The sequence below is a fragment of the Macrobrachium rosenbergii genome, chromosome 51 (assembly GCF_040412425.1).
Source record: "Macrobrachium rosenbergii isolate ZJJX-2024 chromosome 51, ASM4041242v1, whole genome shotgun sequence".
Classification (NCBI taxonomy): domain Eukaryota; kingdom Metazoa; phylum Arthropoda; class Malacostraca; order Decapoda; family Palaemonidae; genus Macrobrachium; species Macrobrachium rosenbergii.
Window position 1 is genome coordinate 20698660 of NC_089791.1, and position 17250 is coordinate 20715909.

Sequence of the window (17250 nt, forward strand, 5' to 3'; positions counted from 1 at the left end):
CGGGCGAAAGAGAAGAGAAGAGATGAGAAGAGAAGAATGGCATGCCATGCCATGCGCGCCCCCTTTATGAGATTTTCTTTTTTCACTCTATTAAAAAAAAAAAATTAAAGCCCAAAGCCGCGTGTTTTCTCAGATCTGTTTACTCGGTTTTTCATGGAGTTTCCACCCTCTAAATAAATTCACATAAGAATACGTTTGATTTACTAGTAAGGTATACTATATCCATGGATGTGCTCGTAATTGTAAAGGATAAATGGTGAATTTTTTTCTTTTACTTTCACTCTAATATGCTTTTACCTGATAAGATAGAAAGGTGAGTAAATGGATCTTGCCGAGTTCGCATGTGGGGGAAGATTCTACACTAGGCAACTGGCGACAGTTTTTTTGTGGGAAGGCATTAATTTTACAGGTAATCAGCAGACGGGTTTTTTCTTTGAATTTTTATATTCGTGAAAGCTACGAAATTTACTTGATAGCTTTGTTAGCAAAACAAGTTTTATAAATATCAGTTAATCACATTTTAGTGATGTTACTTACTATTGAAGTAGGTTGAGTGGAGAGCTTTTGACAGATATAATAGCGAATCGAAAACAAAATTTAGGAAATATTTTCTTAAACGACATTGCAAAGCTACTCAAAACTTTTGATTGCATGTGGCCACCTTTTAAAAGGTGGAATGCTCTACCTTCCTTTGTGTCTAAAGAGTAATATAACAGGTTGTGGTTTCAACGGCTTAGTTATCACCATTTATCAGCCAGTACCATATTACTTTAACTGGGGATGGTTAGTATCCTTTATCATTTTGAAAAGCTCTGAGAAGATTCTCAGCTTTGCTCTAACGTTCGTTTTTCGGAATTCAAGTGCACCAGGAGTTATCTGACGAGGCAAAACGTCCTGTATTTCGCTCGGTGACAAAAGAGTGTACTGTACTGAAATGAAGGTGGTTATCTATTCAGTAATATTTTGTATGCAACTCCATCACCACCTTTTTACGTGAGTTACAGTTTATACTTTGTACTAAGTAAAGGGATGATCGGGATATATGTACCTGTCGAACGCTTTTCCTGTCAAGTCTTACTACATCATTGATTTCATCTTCATTTTCAGCCATTACTTTTTCAACGTACATTTAACCAGTCAAGGTTATATCTCTTGAAAACTGCATTTTAATTAAGCCTGTGACTGACTTCTTGTATTAAAGAAATAATGTTAGAGAATTTTTAAAATGAAACTTGTTGCTGTTTGCAAATGAAACTAGTTAGCTGTTTTGTAGCAAAGTCAGTATATTGTATTTGAGTGAATTTTGTGTCTACTGTATTTTTTATGTAATGAATGCTTGCATGTATGTTACAGGGTTTTCATCTAGGTACTGAAGGTTGTTGGACTTTTCTTGCACTGAATTATACAGTAACTGTTGTCCATTTCCTAATGATGCCCGGAACGGGGTCAACCTTGTCCTTCGTCGACCTTGAGTTCTAGCAACCATATCCCGTAGTCACCAGTGGCCACAGTCCCTCGACATCCTGGATCATATGTGGTCATTCTACCTACACCACACAGATGTTACATATCTCTGGCCTCTGTGACATGTTTAGTGAGAGTCTGTGTGCTGTAGCTTTAAATTTTCTTTCTTCCAATTTTTGTTGACTTTGATTACCTATGATTTTAATAGTTCATAAAATTTGTATATTAACAATGTCTAAAAGGTCAAGTATGAAGGTACTGCTCTATTGCAAACTTATCAATAGTTGCTTGCCATGTACTCACGATTTTCTGTTGAGTTTTTCATTTTCATTATTACAATTCAGTTCAGTGAATGTATTTGCACAATACTGTATTAATATTAATGTCACTAATGACATTTAAAGGTTGAAACAGTCAGAGATAAACATTCTTTTTTTGCCAGTTTTAAAAAACATTTAGTTTGTAACATGTTTTGCAGATATGACAAAATAGAAGTTATAATAGCTTGTTACATTACTAATGATACATCTTCACTGCAATACCAACATTTGTGTACTCAAAAGTTGATTAACCTCAACTGTGAGAATGAGGCTGTCATTGCCATTTTATTCTTTTATATCACGTGCTCATACATTGTTGTAACCATGTTGTTTGCTGAGCCTGAGGAATTCCAAGAGGTAGAGGTTAAGCAGCTACAGGAGGCATTTAAAAAATGGGAGTTAAATGAAAGAAAGGGACTTCTGAACAATTAAAACACTAGATCGGTGCTTTCCCTGGCTGTTGGTGGTGAATCTCCAGCTAAAGTTGAACAGTGGTTGCTGGTCTCTCCACTGTTCATACATCCACTCTCCCACCATCCAGTGATCTCTTAACTGCTCCTAAAATGCTTGCAACATTGACTGCACTACTACATTTCTAGACTGTTGGGGTGCAGACGAGAATTCTTTTGCCACATACCTGAAGTGAACTCTCTCAGATGTGCACCCTGCCCCTCCTTCAGTGAGTCTGAGAACAGAAGTATTTCTAGAGGTTGAGAGTTCAGAGGAACTTCCTTCAAGAGGTTTCTGTTGTTCAGCCACCAAACTAGGGCCCTCTTCACCTCCCACTTGAGAGGAACAAGCCAAGGAGGAAGATTATGTAAAACTGCTTCAGTTACTACTAAATTGACGTGATTCTGCTCATGAGACATGAGTTCACCTCAGATGACAAATGACCTAGGGTCATCTGCCAAAGCCAAGCTGGTTGTTCCTGCCAGGACAGGAACTGTGCCACTATCTCTTCCAGTTGATCATGACCCCAAAATCATGACAAAAGGTGAGATAGCAATCTTACCTGAAAGACCCCTGCCTCTGAGGGTGCCAGGACTAACCAACTGTCCAGGTACTGCAGTAAGCAAATACCCCTTGAGCAGGCCCAAGCTAAGACTAAGGTGGCGACTCAAGTAAAAAATACTTGAGGGTTTATTGATGGTCCAAAGCATAACATTTTGTTCTGGTCAATGGTCCAGTTGCAGACATAGCGTAGGTACTTCTGACAGCTTTGATGAATTGGTACTGGAAACTACACATCCTTCAAATCTATCAAAAGCGTGGAGTTGTTTGATGGACCCCAGCACCAGCTGTGCTGTTCCCCATCTTATCCATCCTTGAAGGACTAACACAACCAGAGACTCCACTTCCTGCCCCTGCCATAAGGAGCAGGGAGTGGAGGCAATTTCATGGCAACAAAGGCATAGGATGGCCACCCAACCCCTTCCTTCTTCCCCTTTCTTCCTTTCTTGGCAGCAGCTGACGAGTGTAGACAATAGGGCTTGAAAGACTCTCCCATCTTTCTTAAAGAGATTGGGGTACCTGTTTGGGCTTCAGCATGACAGTCTTTCTTTATTGACCCAGATGTCAAAGGCTTCGTTGAACTTTCAGGTTTAGCAGTAGCTGCTTTTGAACCAAAAGATCTATCTGAATGCTGCATGGTTGATCAACTGCTACACCCATAGTACTCTTAGGGAAGAGTAACGATGAGTCCAACACCAAACTGTTCCACACCAAAAGACCACTCTCAAGTGAAACCTGTCTGAAGGAGAGCAGAGACAACCATGTCTCTTCTTTGAAGGACTAGGCTCACCCACTGGTTGGCACCCTGATGTGCCAGAAAAGTAAAAAACTTTACCTCTGGACACCAGGAATCTCCTGAAAAATGCTCTCTCATTCAGAGATGAGATGCCTATCACAGAGAAGTTTGTCAGTGTGTTTAACCACAGGTCAAGCTATGAGAATGTTTGGAGAGAAGCCATGGAGGACTCCACAGTGTTTGCCTCTGAAGCAAAGAGCAAAGATTGATGGAGACAATTAAGAAGGAGGTAGTTTGTCAGTGGACAGACTGTTGAGTCTAACTGCAGTGGAGTAACCTGCAAATCTTCCATCTTGTAGTACCTCTCTCACGTGATGGGTCAGGTGGACAACTTTGCTCAATTTGCTGTGGGAAAAGGAACTTCCAGACTGCAGATAAAGGTGATCACAGCCCCCAAAACACCACAAGCTAACTGTGACCAGGGCAACCTGGCCAAGGGCAGCACCTTTGTAACTTTCCTGAAGGTTAATATCCATACACAAGGCTGTTGGCAAGTACAAAGGTAAGGTTGCCTCCCTGACGTTCTGCTCATGGATGAGTGAAATAACCTCACAGAAGTGCTGCTTCAACTCTGCCTTTAGGAGTTTCAGAGGAGCAGGGCTCTTGGATCCCATCAGCTCCCTTAGGAACCGACCTGCAACTTCTTTGGGCAAGGGTGTCATGCCAGCTCTGCTCCCTTGCCTGCTCTCAATCCTGCACTGAGCCAGACAAGCCTCATGCAAGATAAGACTTGTGAGACCCAGCAGAGTAACTATTGGGACTGAGTTTCAACAATGACGCAGGTGTTTCCCTGCTCCTAGGCTCAGTAGCCACTGCAGCTAGTTGACATAGGAACAGAAAAGGCACATGTACCATCCCTCTGCTCCCCCTCCCCTCCTACCCATGTAGTGAACACCACACATGAAAAGTGGAAGAGATCAAAGGAGCCCTCTCCCTCCAGTGAGAGCTCTTGGGGGTGGAGAGCACATAAGCCTTGCTGGAAAGTGGTGCAGATTCACTCCCATGACTTCCTGAAGGATGGTGAGAAGGAGAACCTACCCTGTTCTAGCAACAGTGTAGGTTCTCCTTCTTGCCCTCCTTCGGGAAGCCACAGGAGGGAACCTGCACCACTTTCCAGCATGGCTTATGTGTACTCCACCCCAAGAGCTCTCACTGGAGGGAGAGGGCTCTTTGATCTTTGCCACCTCTCATATGTAGTGTTCACTACATGGGCAGGAGGGGAGTTGGAGGGGTGGTGTGCTTGTTCTTTTCCTATGTCAACTGGCTTAGTGGCTACCAAGTCTAGGAGCAGGGGAACATCTGAGTCACTGTCGAAACTCGGTTCCGATCGTTACTCTCCTGGGTCTCACAAGTCTTATCTTGCAGAAGGCTCATCTGGTTCAGTGTGGGATTGAGAGCAAGCAAGGGAGCAGAGTTGGCATGACACCTTTGCCCACAGAAGTTGCAGCTTGGTCCTAGGGGAGCTGATGAGATCTGAGGGTCCTGCTCCTCTGAAACTCTTGCATGGAGAGCTGGAACAGCACTTTTGAGAGGTTATTTCACTCATCCATTAGCAGAACAATGTCTGGGAGGCAAACTCGCCTTTGTACCTGCCAGCAGCCTTGTCTGTGGATGTAACCTTCAGGAAAGTTACAGAGGTGCTGCCCTTGGTTAGGTTGGCCTGGTCACAGTTAGCTAATTGGTGTTTTGGAGTGAGCACCTTTTCCTGAAGGTCAAGAAGTTCCTTTTCCCATAGCAAATTGGGCAAACTCCTGCACCTGACACATCACATGAGAGGGGTACTACTACATGCTGCAAAGATTCGGAGTTACCTCACTGCAGTTGGACTCGACAGTCTGCCCACTGACTAACTACCTCCTCCTTACCTGTCTCCATCAGTCTTTGCTCTTTGCTTCAGAGGCAAACACCTTGGAGTCCTCCATGCCTTCGTAGCTTGACCTGTGGTTAAACACACTAACAGACTTCTCTGTGATAGGCATCTCATCTCTGAATGAGAGGTGTTTTCTGAGATTTCTGGTGTCCAGAGGTAAAGCTACTTTTCTGGCACACCAGAGTGCCCACCACTGGGTGGAACCTATTCTTTCAAAAGAGAGACATGATTGTCTCTCTCTTCTCCAGACAGGTTTCACTTGAGAGTGGCCTTTTGGTGTTGGACTCATCACTACTCTTCCCTAAGAGTAATGGGAGCAGCAGGCGAATGTATTGTGCATGCCCTTCTCTATGTAACTCCCCTGAGATATAGGGAGAAGGGTTGTCTCTTGCAACTGCCTGACCCCAGTTATCTGACTGAGTTTGAGAAGAGCAAACAAGACTCTCAGAATTCGTCCAGGCATGAACCCAAGAGCTTGAAGTTGGATGAGGCAGGATGAGACCTAGTGTCTAAGTGGGCAGGCAGTGCCAGCCCTACCAGACATATGACAATCACTAGTAACCTAGTATCTTTGCTTCCTTTAAAAAAAAAGGAAGAGGGGAAGAGAGAATTCTGCCTGGACTTTTACACATGGCCTTAGAATTCCCCTTCTTCCACCTACGCAATGGAAGAAATTCCGAGGACGAGAAGCAGGAAGTCTAACAATGAGGAGGAAGACGATGTAAATCACAGCGCGTTCTGTTCCCCCATCTTCTCATTGGTCCTACTTGCAGTATGTACCAAAGGGCTTGCCAATGCTGGGCCTGAAGATGAACACCCCCTGGAGGATCTGCCACTGGAAGCATTTCTGAAACAAAAGGATTCCCCCCTTTTGCAGTAAATGACAAAGCTGGTGTAGCTGCAAGCACAGTAACAGAGACAACCGTAGCTAAAACTATACGTAAAGAGAAGGCTTATGTGGCAGGTTCTTCTCCTCTGCCAGGATGTTGAGGAATACTGTGAAAGAAGGACTAACCTGTAATATTCAGCATAGGGCATATTTTTCTCAGGTACTATTACAATGATGGAAATGTGTACCTTGAATGTCATGATCATATGAAATTGTGGGCAAGGCAGCTGCAGAAGGAGCACCTCCCTCAGCAGCTGCTTCGTTCTCAGACAAACAGGTATGTGCAGTTTGAGGAGTAGAACTACTAGGTAGTGTGACAGGAATGGAAGGTTTTGGTGGGATCCCATCCCCCCCATGAAGCTGGCAAATGCTTCTTGTCCTCCTTCCTTCTCTTGCCAAACGTAACCCACTGCAGTGAATCACAAACAGGACACGCCCTACAAGGAGAAGTCCTCATGCAGGTCTTCACTCCACAGGAAGCATAATAAGCATGTGGCTCTACCATTATGGGAGACATGAACTGCCCACAAGAATGGCCATGACCCTCACAACAGCACTGCTTATGTTTATTCTCCATCACGTGAAAATACAACTATTAAGGCAATAAGTAATAAGAACAAGCACAGTCAAAGTGAGCAGGCTGCTCAGCCAAATTTCTCAACTGTAGTTATGACAAAAGCACAGCACACCTGAACCATATGGCAGCTGAAAGAAAAGTGAAATATGTAGTATGGAATGCGAGTGAAGGGTACTTCCCCATCTTCAACAGATAAGTATCTTGTTACCAAGTTTTAATGCCTGATTTCAGCTTGTGCTGAAAAATACTCCTGTATAAAGTGTATTTCTATTTCCTTAGGAACAAAATTGTATTTACTGCATAGATCCTGCCAAGACCATAATTTGTTTTTCACTGCCACTCTGAACTTACAGTTGGAAATCCAGAACTTGTCTGTATGACAAATTGGATTTACTGCAAAGATCCTGCCAAGACCATAATTTGTTTTTCACTGCCAGTTGATCCCTCTGAGCTTACTGTTGGAAATCCAGAACTTGTCTGTATGACAAATTGGATTTAATCCTGCCAAGACCATAATTTGTTTTTCACTGCCAGTTGATCCTCTGATTTACAGTTGGAAATCCAGAACTTGTCTGTATGACAAAATTTACTGCAAAAACAAGACCATAAACCAGTTGATCCTCTGAGTTACTGTTGAAATCCAGAACTTGTCAATATGACAACAAATGCCAGGCAGACCCTGAATTTTTCCAAAACAAGGTCAAATCAAACAGGAAACCAGTTACCCGTTTCAACCAATCATAATGCCTACTGCAAGCACTTAGATTCCATAGAAAAGTTTTCATAAAAGGCCGCTTATTACTCCTAAATTAATTCAAAACAGCTTGTACTGACATGAAAGCAAGTCAAGACAAGGTGTAGTCTCTCCACGATGATGCACATCATCCCAGAAGGGATCGCACATTTTCTCACATGCAAGATCATTTCAACTGACCCCAATTTTTCTTTTAATGTAAATTGTTATTTTTTCAATTGCCTAAGCTCCTGCACAGTCTCTTAACATGTTCATCTCATTACCATGTGACAATCAATTCTTGATGGAAAACAGCTTATCCTATTCATCTATACTGAATGACTCTTGCACAGTATTCTAATGGATAAGTTATAGCTTAGATTTTGTACTTTGTACAGGGAACATCTGATATATGTACCTATCTTAGAGATTACTGACCAAATAGTATAATTTTATATCAATCTAGATTGAGTTTCAATAAACATTCTTGTTCTCTCAAGTAATACTGTATGGCTTTACTGATTAAGCGTCTTTCTCACGTCAATTCACGTTACTGTACTGTATTTTTAATCTCGTTTATCAGTAAAGATTCCTGGTTTCAATTTTGGTAAGCTGCAATGCATGGCAGGGGCTGTAAACTACTGAATTACATTAAAAATGATAAAGAGAATTTTTCAACTGTTGTGTTACTACAGTACTTGATTTGTAGCAAAGAAAATGCAATCCATTTGTATATTTGAATGAATTTAGTGCAATTTGCCTTTTCCTGTGTAAATGAATGTTTGCATGTATGCAGGTTTTAAACTTGGTAATAAAACTGCTGACCACTTACTGCAGTATATCATTGTGCATACCCTCTCACACATTTAATGCAACTGTTAATACTTTTTTCAGATGGTAAACAAAATAATTTCTGGCTGTCAAAAGGGAATGAGAATTAAATGAATGGACTGCAAAGGAAGACACTAAAACATGATTACATGAAAAATAATACAACTTAAGAAAATCTTATAAGAATCCATACAATTCCCAAAGAAGTTCTGCAATGGATTATAATGACAATAAAGTACCTCGGTGTTTGCAAATACAGGTATGCAGTGAAAATATCCCTAATTTTCAAAGTAGTAATCTGATTTATCGTCAGTTCACAAACCAAAGCCTGTTGTACAGGTATTCTTTAATGAGCTGAAATTAGTTTATGAAACCTGGTAACAAGTAGTTAATTGCAGGTAGGTGGGTGAGTGGGGGGGGGGGAACCACCAACTCACCCATCAGAAGCAAGCACTTCTTCCCTTTGCCTTAGTGACTGTGTGGTGCAGATGAGGTAGGATTATAATAAAAGGCTCTGGCTTGTGAAATATACAAGTTACTTTACAAATATGTGATTAGAAACAAAGGAATACAAACCATTGCCTTCAATGTAGGGAACTTACTATCTATGTGGGAGGGCAGTGTTTCAACAGACTAGCAAGTTGAATTTCTGATTGGGCATGCCAAGTTCCTGATAATGATAGTGAACAGGGGACTCTGTACCAACCTCTTGTCTCTGAAGACTTAGCATGCAAGCTTAGGAATGCCCATTTTACCATACCTAGGGCAGACTTCTCACCCAGATGTGCACAAAAATTTCTGCTGATCCTTGGAGAAGGAAGACATTCTCATGAAGCCTTGTGGGAAGTCTTGTGTGAGGACTTCACAGGCTCCCCTTCTTCTTCTCCTTATGGTAGGATGAAGAGGGAGGAGAAGATGAGGAAGAACTCTACTAGGTGGAGGAAGAAGAGGCATGCCTATGATTCTTCACTCTACTCTAGCACTGTCCTAATATTTTCAACCACACAGAGAACTAGTCTAAGCAGGAACTGCAGCAAATGAAGGTGTATTACCTGTGTTTAATACACGTGTATATCTCCTACAGGTAAAGGTGACTACTCCATTATGAGCAAGAGAGGAGCCCTTACCCATGGCCAGGTAATCCAAAATGGCGTACTCTGATGGGCTTACCTGAATACTGAGAAAAGGCCACATCATCTGCACGTACTCCAGTGTAGATGAAAAATCCAATGAGCACCTGTCATGGCAAGTGGTGCAATAGCACCTGACAGTGCAAAAGTGCACCATGAACATGTGTTGCAGTCTCATCTGAGGAAAGTTTGGCACATGCATCTGGATCAGCACTGTTAGAGGGGGGTGGGCTGGTCACCCACCCTCATGTTCGGAGAGAGAGATGGGGGCAATCCAGGAAGGAGCCAAAAAAATTCAGTGGTATCAGTGAAGTAATTCCCTTGAAAGAGAAATCAGTGAACTCTTGGGCCTTTCACTGTTGCTGCTGAACCTCTCTGCTGCAAAGGAGACCAACCAGCACTCTTTGCAGGGCCTACACTACCTAACAACAAATCTGGTTACAATAACATCAAGAATACTAAGTGCCAAACACCTGCTTAATTCTTTCACACCTTTCATGGTTCACTTTTCTTATCAAAAGCAACGTTGAACAAAAATACAAAAAATACAAACACGGTACTTATGATAAAATGATGGAAGTAATTTCAACCAAATAGTCAGTCAGAATGCAGCAAGATGTCTGAAGTCCACTGCAGCCAAAGAAAGTTCTTGCCTCCGGCAGGCGAGTGGGGGGTTTCCCACACTCATCTGCCTACCTCCAGTTAAACATCTTGTTACCAAGTCTCAACGACCGGTTTCAGCTCAGACTGAGGAATACTTTTTCCTAAAAGCAAAGGTTAGCATTCCTGTAAGGGCAAAGGTAAGTTTGTAGATTTCTGAAGGTCAAGAAATGTATATTCTTTCTGTGATTTTAAGCTAATGTAAAAAGAAACCATATACACCATTTTGTTGTGAACCTACATGTCATCATCTGCCCTCCATTACGAATTTATTCCAAAGATGTTTTCATTTTTAATACCCAAAAAACTCCCTATGCCATACTACTTGTGCTGAACTCCTTCCTATACATATAAATTCATCTCCAACCCCTCATCTATCTGTTTCTTTTTTTTTTTTTACATATTCACGACATAACTGTGCTCCCTTGCCTGTTTCTAATTTATTCCAGAGTTCGATTTTATCAGACCTGCTGATAATACAACTCTTTACACCTCTTCAAATTTCATTTCCTAGCCATCTTCTGACTTTGGTGCTCTTCAAAGTATTTTCTTCATTTATCAATTCTGCTTTTGAGAGCATTTTGAGAACATACTTCAGTTCCATTTCCTCCAGAACAGTTTCCAACAAGGCTTTTCTAACCATATACTGTATGTGGGTCTAGTTTCCATATCTTAAGCTTCAATTCCTCCAAACAATTTCCAACTCAACTTGTGACAGCATTCTGCATGTGGGTGTTCACACCTTCAGTCTCAATTCCTCCTGGACAGTTTCCAACAAGGCTTTTATGAGCATACTGTATGTGGGTTTAGTTTCCATACCTTACAGCTAAAGTTCCCCAAACAGTTTCAAACTCAGCTTCTAAGAGCATTCTGTATGTGGGTGAAACTTCTATATTTTGTCTCAGTTTCTCCAAAACAGTTTCCAACCCAGCTTCTGAGAGGATGCTGTATATGGGTGAAGTTTTCATGCCATCAGTTTTAATTCCTCTAAAACAGTTTCCTAACTTTGCTTCTGAGAGCATACAGTAGTGTATGTTTGTTGTTTAGTTTCCATACCTGCAGTTTCGATTTCCCCACAGTTTCCAATACAGCTTCTAAGAGCATTCTGTAAGTGGGTGAAATTTCCAAATTCAAGTTTCAAATCATCCAAAAGTTTCCAACTCAGTTTCTGAGAGCATGACTGTACGTGAGTTTTTTATAATTCAATTTCAGTTTCTCCAAAACTGTTCCTAACTCGGCATATGTGGGTGAAATTTCCATGTCTTCAATTTCAGTTCCTCTAAGATAAGTTTCGATCTTTATGTGTGTGTGTGTGTGTGTTTTATTTTTCCCATTTACTTTCTGGAGCGTTCAGGTTAGTTAGAATTTGTTATGGTAAGATGGCAGTTCAAATTACTCCATCTGCTTCTATAACCTTTGTTGGTTTTACAGATAACACTTTTTCTTTAACCTAATAATGAATGTTTTCCACTGGCCGTATCTGTCCCACTTTGGACTGTTTACAACACGATTGAATAAGAAAAAATTTGTCGGAGCAAAGGCTCCCTTTAGCACTGAACTTAAGCTCACTGCAAGGAGGGTCTCTCTCTCTCTCTCTCTCTCTCTCTCTCTCTCTCTCTCTCTCTCTCTCTCTCTCTCTCTCTCTCTCCTCCTGTTTCAACAGAAGAGTTCACTCTTCCTCTTCTAATGCAGCTACAAAAGAGGCCAGTCCGCCACATGCAAACATTTACTCTGGGAATCAGTAATCATTATGCTCGATTCGGTGACTTAAGTTTTGCCATTTAACTGCCATGCCTTGGAATTTACTCTGCTCGAGTTTTCCCAGTCCATCATTTCCTTCGAGGTTAAACCCTACTTTTTTTTCTCTATACATTTTTTTCTGTGGGGACTAAGCTACATTAGTAACTACACGAACCCTGTTCGGACTCTTACAAACTCCCAAAACTCACGTGCCATCTCCAAAATGTCACTTGTAACTAAAATGACGAGATGGACCATGGCAAAAAGGTCACTTGTGAAAAAAAGACAGGGTATAAAAACATATTTGTATCGCGCACCTTGAAAATAATGACTGCTGCGATAAGGCAAATATAGTCTTCCAAAGCGTCAGAAAATACAAGGAACCTCAATATAAAATGACTTCGAAATTCTACCTACGGTCTTTTTTAACAGTTTCTTTTGATAAAATTATTATGCTTACCCCAATCTGTATTTTTAATTGTTATAATTTTTAATATATATTTTTTAATATTCTCCATATAATTGTCATTACCATTATTATGAATTTTATTTTTTCTACTTCTTCAGCAAATGTGTGGATACAGCCGATTATTATTTTTATCGTGTTTTGTGTATCTAGATTATTTGTATCTACATTGTGTGTATTGTATTTGTAAATTCCATGTATATGGCCCTAAGCTGAAATAAATTATATTATTATTATTATTATTATTATTATTATTAATCACTTTCACATTGCAGTATAATGCTAATAATGGTCATGAACACAAAGAAATCTTGGTATTAACTCCAAAGAGCGATTAAGGTCTATTTGGGAAAGTCAGACTTTCCATAAGTCTGCGTGAGTATATTTTTTTACTATTCTCCATATAATTGTCATTACCATTATTATGAATTTTATTTTTTCTACTTCCCTCTCCCAACAGCATCTCAAGGTCTGTCATTAGTTTTAATGGTGTTGAAGTATTTACCAATGGACTCTGGCATTCAGTGGCAGCCACCCATCCATGTAATGACCAATCTCGACGATGTTCAGCTCTACAGAATGGAATCGGCATTTGCTCTTATCGCGATCTATCGATAACACCAGGCACTGATAATTGACGAGTGCGTCTTAACTTAGTGCAAATGGATGGGATACAGCGAACAACTTTGGATGGGATACAACGAATAACTTTGGATAGGATACAACGTACAACTTTGGATGTGATACAATGAACAATTCTGTATGGGATACAACGAACAACTTTGGATGGGATACAACGAACAACTTTGGATGGGATACAACGAACAACTTTGGATAAGATACAACGTACAACTTTGGATGTGATACAATGAACAATTCTGTATGGGATACATCAAGCAACTCTGGATGGGATACAACGAACAACTTGCAGGCAGGTTTTACAAGGGGCTTATTACCCAACAAGCCAGAAACGTACAAATGTTATCCTGCACATCATGACTTGGAAGTAAGAAGTAAAAAAAAAAAAAACACCTAGTAAAGATGCACTTGAATGTGACCCAAAGACACAACAAGCTGCTTGCTGCTTTGAGAATCAATTTAGTTTAACATTTATGCAATCTCACTAGTTAATGTAGACCGCATGCCATAGCTGATCAAAGATCTGGTTATTTATGGAGCAGTTTTTATGCAGATCACACAAGTCTGCTAAATGCTAGCCACACACAAACACACACACAAAAACACACACACACACACAGGCAGAATAATCATGGACACTACAAGAACGAGGCACACGCTCCTAAGAATCCAGGCAGAGTTGACCAGTCCGTAACATTGTTTGGCAGAGAATCTATCGTATCTGCTGGCCACGTGCCACAGGGGGAGTTTTTACGCAAAGCCGAGTATGATCGTCATGATATTGCGATTGGCCGCCGCCGGGTTCTTGTCCAACCGGTTCCATGCAGAAACTGGTTCAATAGCCACAGGACGCTTGCAATGGCAACCTGCGGCTCGCAAATATTTTCCACGGTGAGATCCTTCTGCTGCTTCTTGGACGGGTTTTCTTCTCACTTGCTTTTCAACTTTTTAACCACCTCCTCCTCCTCCTCCTCCTCCTCCTCCTCCTCCTCCTCCTCTCCTCCTCCTCCTCCTCCTCCTCAAACCTCCCCCTACCTCGCACACAAACCTCTGTCTTCTGAGGGCCACAAAAAAAAAAAAAAAAAAAAAAAAAAAAAAACAGCACCGACTGAAGACACACATTGTGTCCAAACGACATCGACTTCATTAGATGGTCACCTGAGTTTTTGTAATATTCATAATTTATATTGTGTTGTATTAGCCTTAACATTAAGTAAAAAAATTCTACAGCATGAAATACAATGACTAAATAAACAGTATGTTAACATTCTATATATTATATCTATCTATATCTAATATATATATATATATATATATATATATATATATATATATATATATATATATATATATATATATATATATGTGCAAGTCGTAATTTACTACAATGATATACTGCTTGTCGCTGTCTAACTGGCCTCGACCTATATATGAGCAATGTTCCGTATTTTCTAACAATCCTTTGTCAGTAACTCGGGGAATATTCGCAGCGTGTATTGTCTGACTTTGTTTCCATTCAGACTCATCCTGCTTATTCAAAAAGCTCTGACAGACTTACAGCAAACGTTATACGCTGTTTTGTATTGCCACGCAGCATTTTGTTAGTTATTATTAGTTACTTAGACCATTCTTTGTTGAACGAGTTTCATTGTTTTTTAACCATTATTTGACTGGTCCACCCTCTGTTACTAACGAAAAAGTCATTGCCTGTAAAACATCTCTCCATCTGACAATGCTAACTGTAGTCAAGGTAACAGGATTTAATCTTATTCCAAGGTTGAGGCCAACTTTTTGTTTTATTGCTTTTTTTTATAACTATTCCAGGGTTACCACCAACCAACCTCTTCTTATAATCACAACAATTAGTGTGGCTACGTACCGGCCTGGAATGGTATGAAGGCGGGATGACTGCGGATGACGTTTCCGTCCTGGTCCAGGAATCGTTCTGGAATGTATTCCTCTGGGTTATTCCAGGTGTCGGGATCTCGGTGGATGAACCAAAGGAGAGGAAGAAGCATGGCTCCGGCAGGCACGTGGTAGCCTTCAATCGTCAGGTCCTTGGGACGAAGCACGTGAAAAAATATATGCAAAAAGATCAGAAGTGGAATGAAGCTGGAAGACAAAATTAATTATAAACTTCAATTTCAATTCCGTTCACGGGATTGGTGACGAAAAATGACAGCTCATTTATATTTTATAATTAAATTAAAATTATAAAAATATCAATGCCTATCGAAAATAATTTGTTTAGAAATATTTTGGAAAAAGCCTGCGGGAAACTTTAGTTACCTCAGACGCCCCGTGAGGTACACCCAAGGGCACGATGCTCCTGAGTCTCTGCGTTTCCATGATGGATGCTTGAGTGTAAGGGCAATAGCGAAGACTGGTCAAGGGGCACGTGATCTGCCCCACCGGCGAACTCGTCCAATTCTTTCTGGACCCGTTTCTGTTGTGAGAACAAATTGGTTTAGTAATCCCTCAAAAGTAACGTACAAGGACAGACGTGATGTCGATAGCCTACAATTTGTATGGAACAATAAGAACATTGAGGCAATTGTAAAAATGTCTGGAACAGTAAGGCCAGTGATGCAATTATGAAAAGGACAAGTAAATATTCGGCCCCCTATCTTTTCCTACATCGTTACGTGATCCAGAGAGAGAGAGAGAGAGAGAGAGAGAGAGAGAGAGAGAGTTGGTGAAGCACACACTTTTATATATATACATAATTATATATAGTATGTAAATATATATGCATATATAATACATATACATATACATACATATACACATATATATGTATGTATATATATATGAATACATTTACATATACATTATATATATATATATATATATATATATATATATATATATATATATATATATATATATATATATATATATATATATATAATGTAAATGTTTGGAACAATAAGACCCAGTGAGTCAATTATGAAAAGAACAAATAAATATTGGGCTCCCTATGTTTTCCTATACATCGTTACGTGATCCTCAGAGAGAGAGAGAGAGAGAGAGAGAGAGAGAGAGAGAGAGAGAGAGAGAGAGAGAGAGAGAGAGAGAGAGCCTTACTCTTGGTGAACATACACACACACACACACACACACACGTATATGTGTGTGTGTATATATATATATATATATATTATATATATATATATATATATATATATATATATATATATATATATATATATATATAATATATATATATATATATATATATATAATGTATATATAAGTCGACTTAATACAAACCAAACTATAGATTAAAAAATTCGCCTTTTCTGTCTTTCAACCACCACATAAATCCCACATAATTTACCCAATAAAATTCTCCCACCTTATATACCAACATTCACTGCTGTGCCCAAGCTCTTTACCCATGTTTTCCTACGCCGTACCGTGTTACTGAGCTGAGAGAGAGAGAGAGAGAGAGAGAGAGAGAGAGAGAGAACGCACGCACACACAAACATGCATATATACATACATACATATATAATATACATATTCATTATATATATATATGTATACTGTATATATGCCGATTTAATATAAAATAAACTATAGATTCTGAAATTCACCCGTTATATCTTTCAACCATCATCTGTTACATTTCTTCCCACAAAACTTGACCAATAATATTCTTCCGCCTTTTATACCGGCATTCACTACTGCACGTTTCTATCTACAGTTACCCCTATAACTGTAGAAACATTCATTTTATTTTTTCCTCTTTCAAACGTTTTCAAACTCTGGTCTCAAAACTTCCCAGCTACGTCTCCAACTCCTGCCCATTCTATTAATTCTCTCAATAATGCATTCACTTTTACACCAATAAAGTCACTCACAAATCTACATATTGGGACATTCTTCCTGCTTTCATCATAAAAAGATTTCACGGCTCTCGACAAAGTACCTTGTGCTAAATCCTCTACAGCGTCCATATCCCATCTCCACTGACGGTACTGTAAGTTTTCTGTAGGTCCACGAACCCCATGTAAAGCTTTTTCCCTTTCATCTGCTTACGCAACTTTTTTTTTTTTTTACAGCAATGATCAAGACATTCCCCTTCTCCAAATCCATGCTGCTCCTCTGTTAGTCGTTTCT

The 17250-nt window shown here is 40.0% G+C and overlaps 1 protein-coding gene across 1 annotated transcript in view; it reads right to left on the minus strand.

Moving 5' to 3' along the window:
• Window positions 1-17250, minus strand: part of phtm (phantom) — a 173835-nt gene that overhangs the window by 4834 nt on the left and 151751 nt on the right. Inside the window, 3 exon segments of the mRNA XM_067094951.1 lie at window positions 15006-15183; window positions 15416-15496; window positions 15498-15572. Of these exon segments, the coding sequence (XP_066951052.1) occupies window positions 15006-15183; window positions 15416-15496; window positions 15498-15572 (334 nt within the window).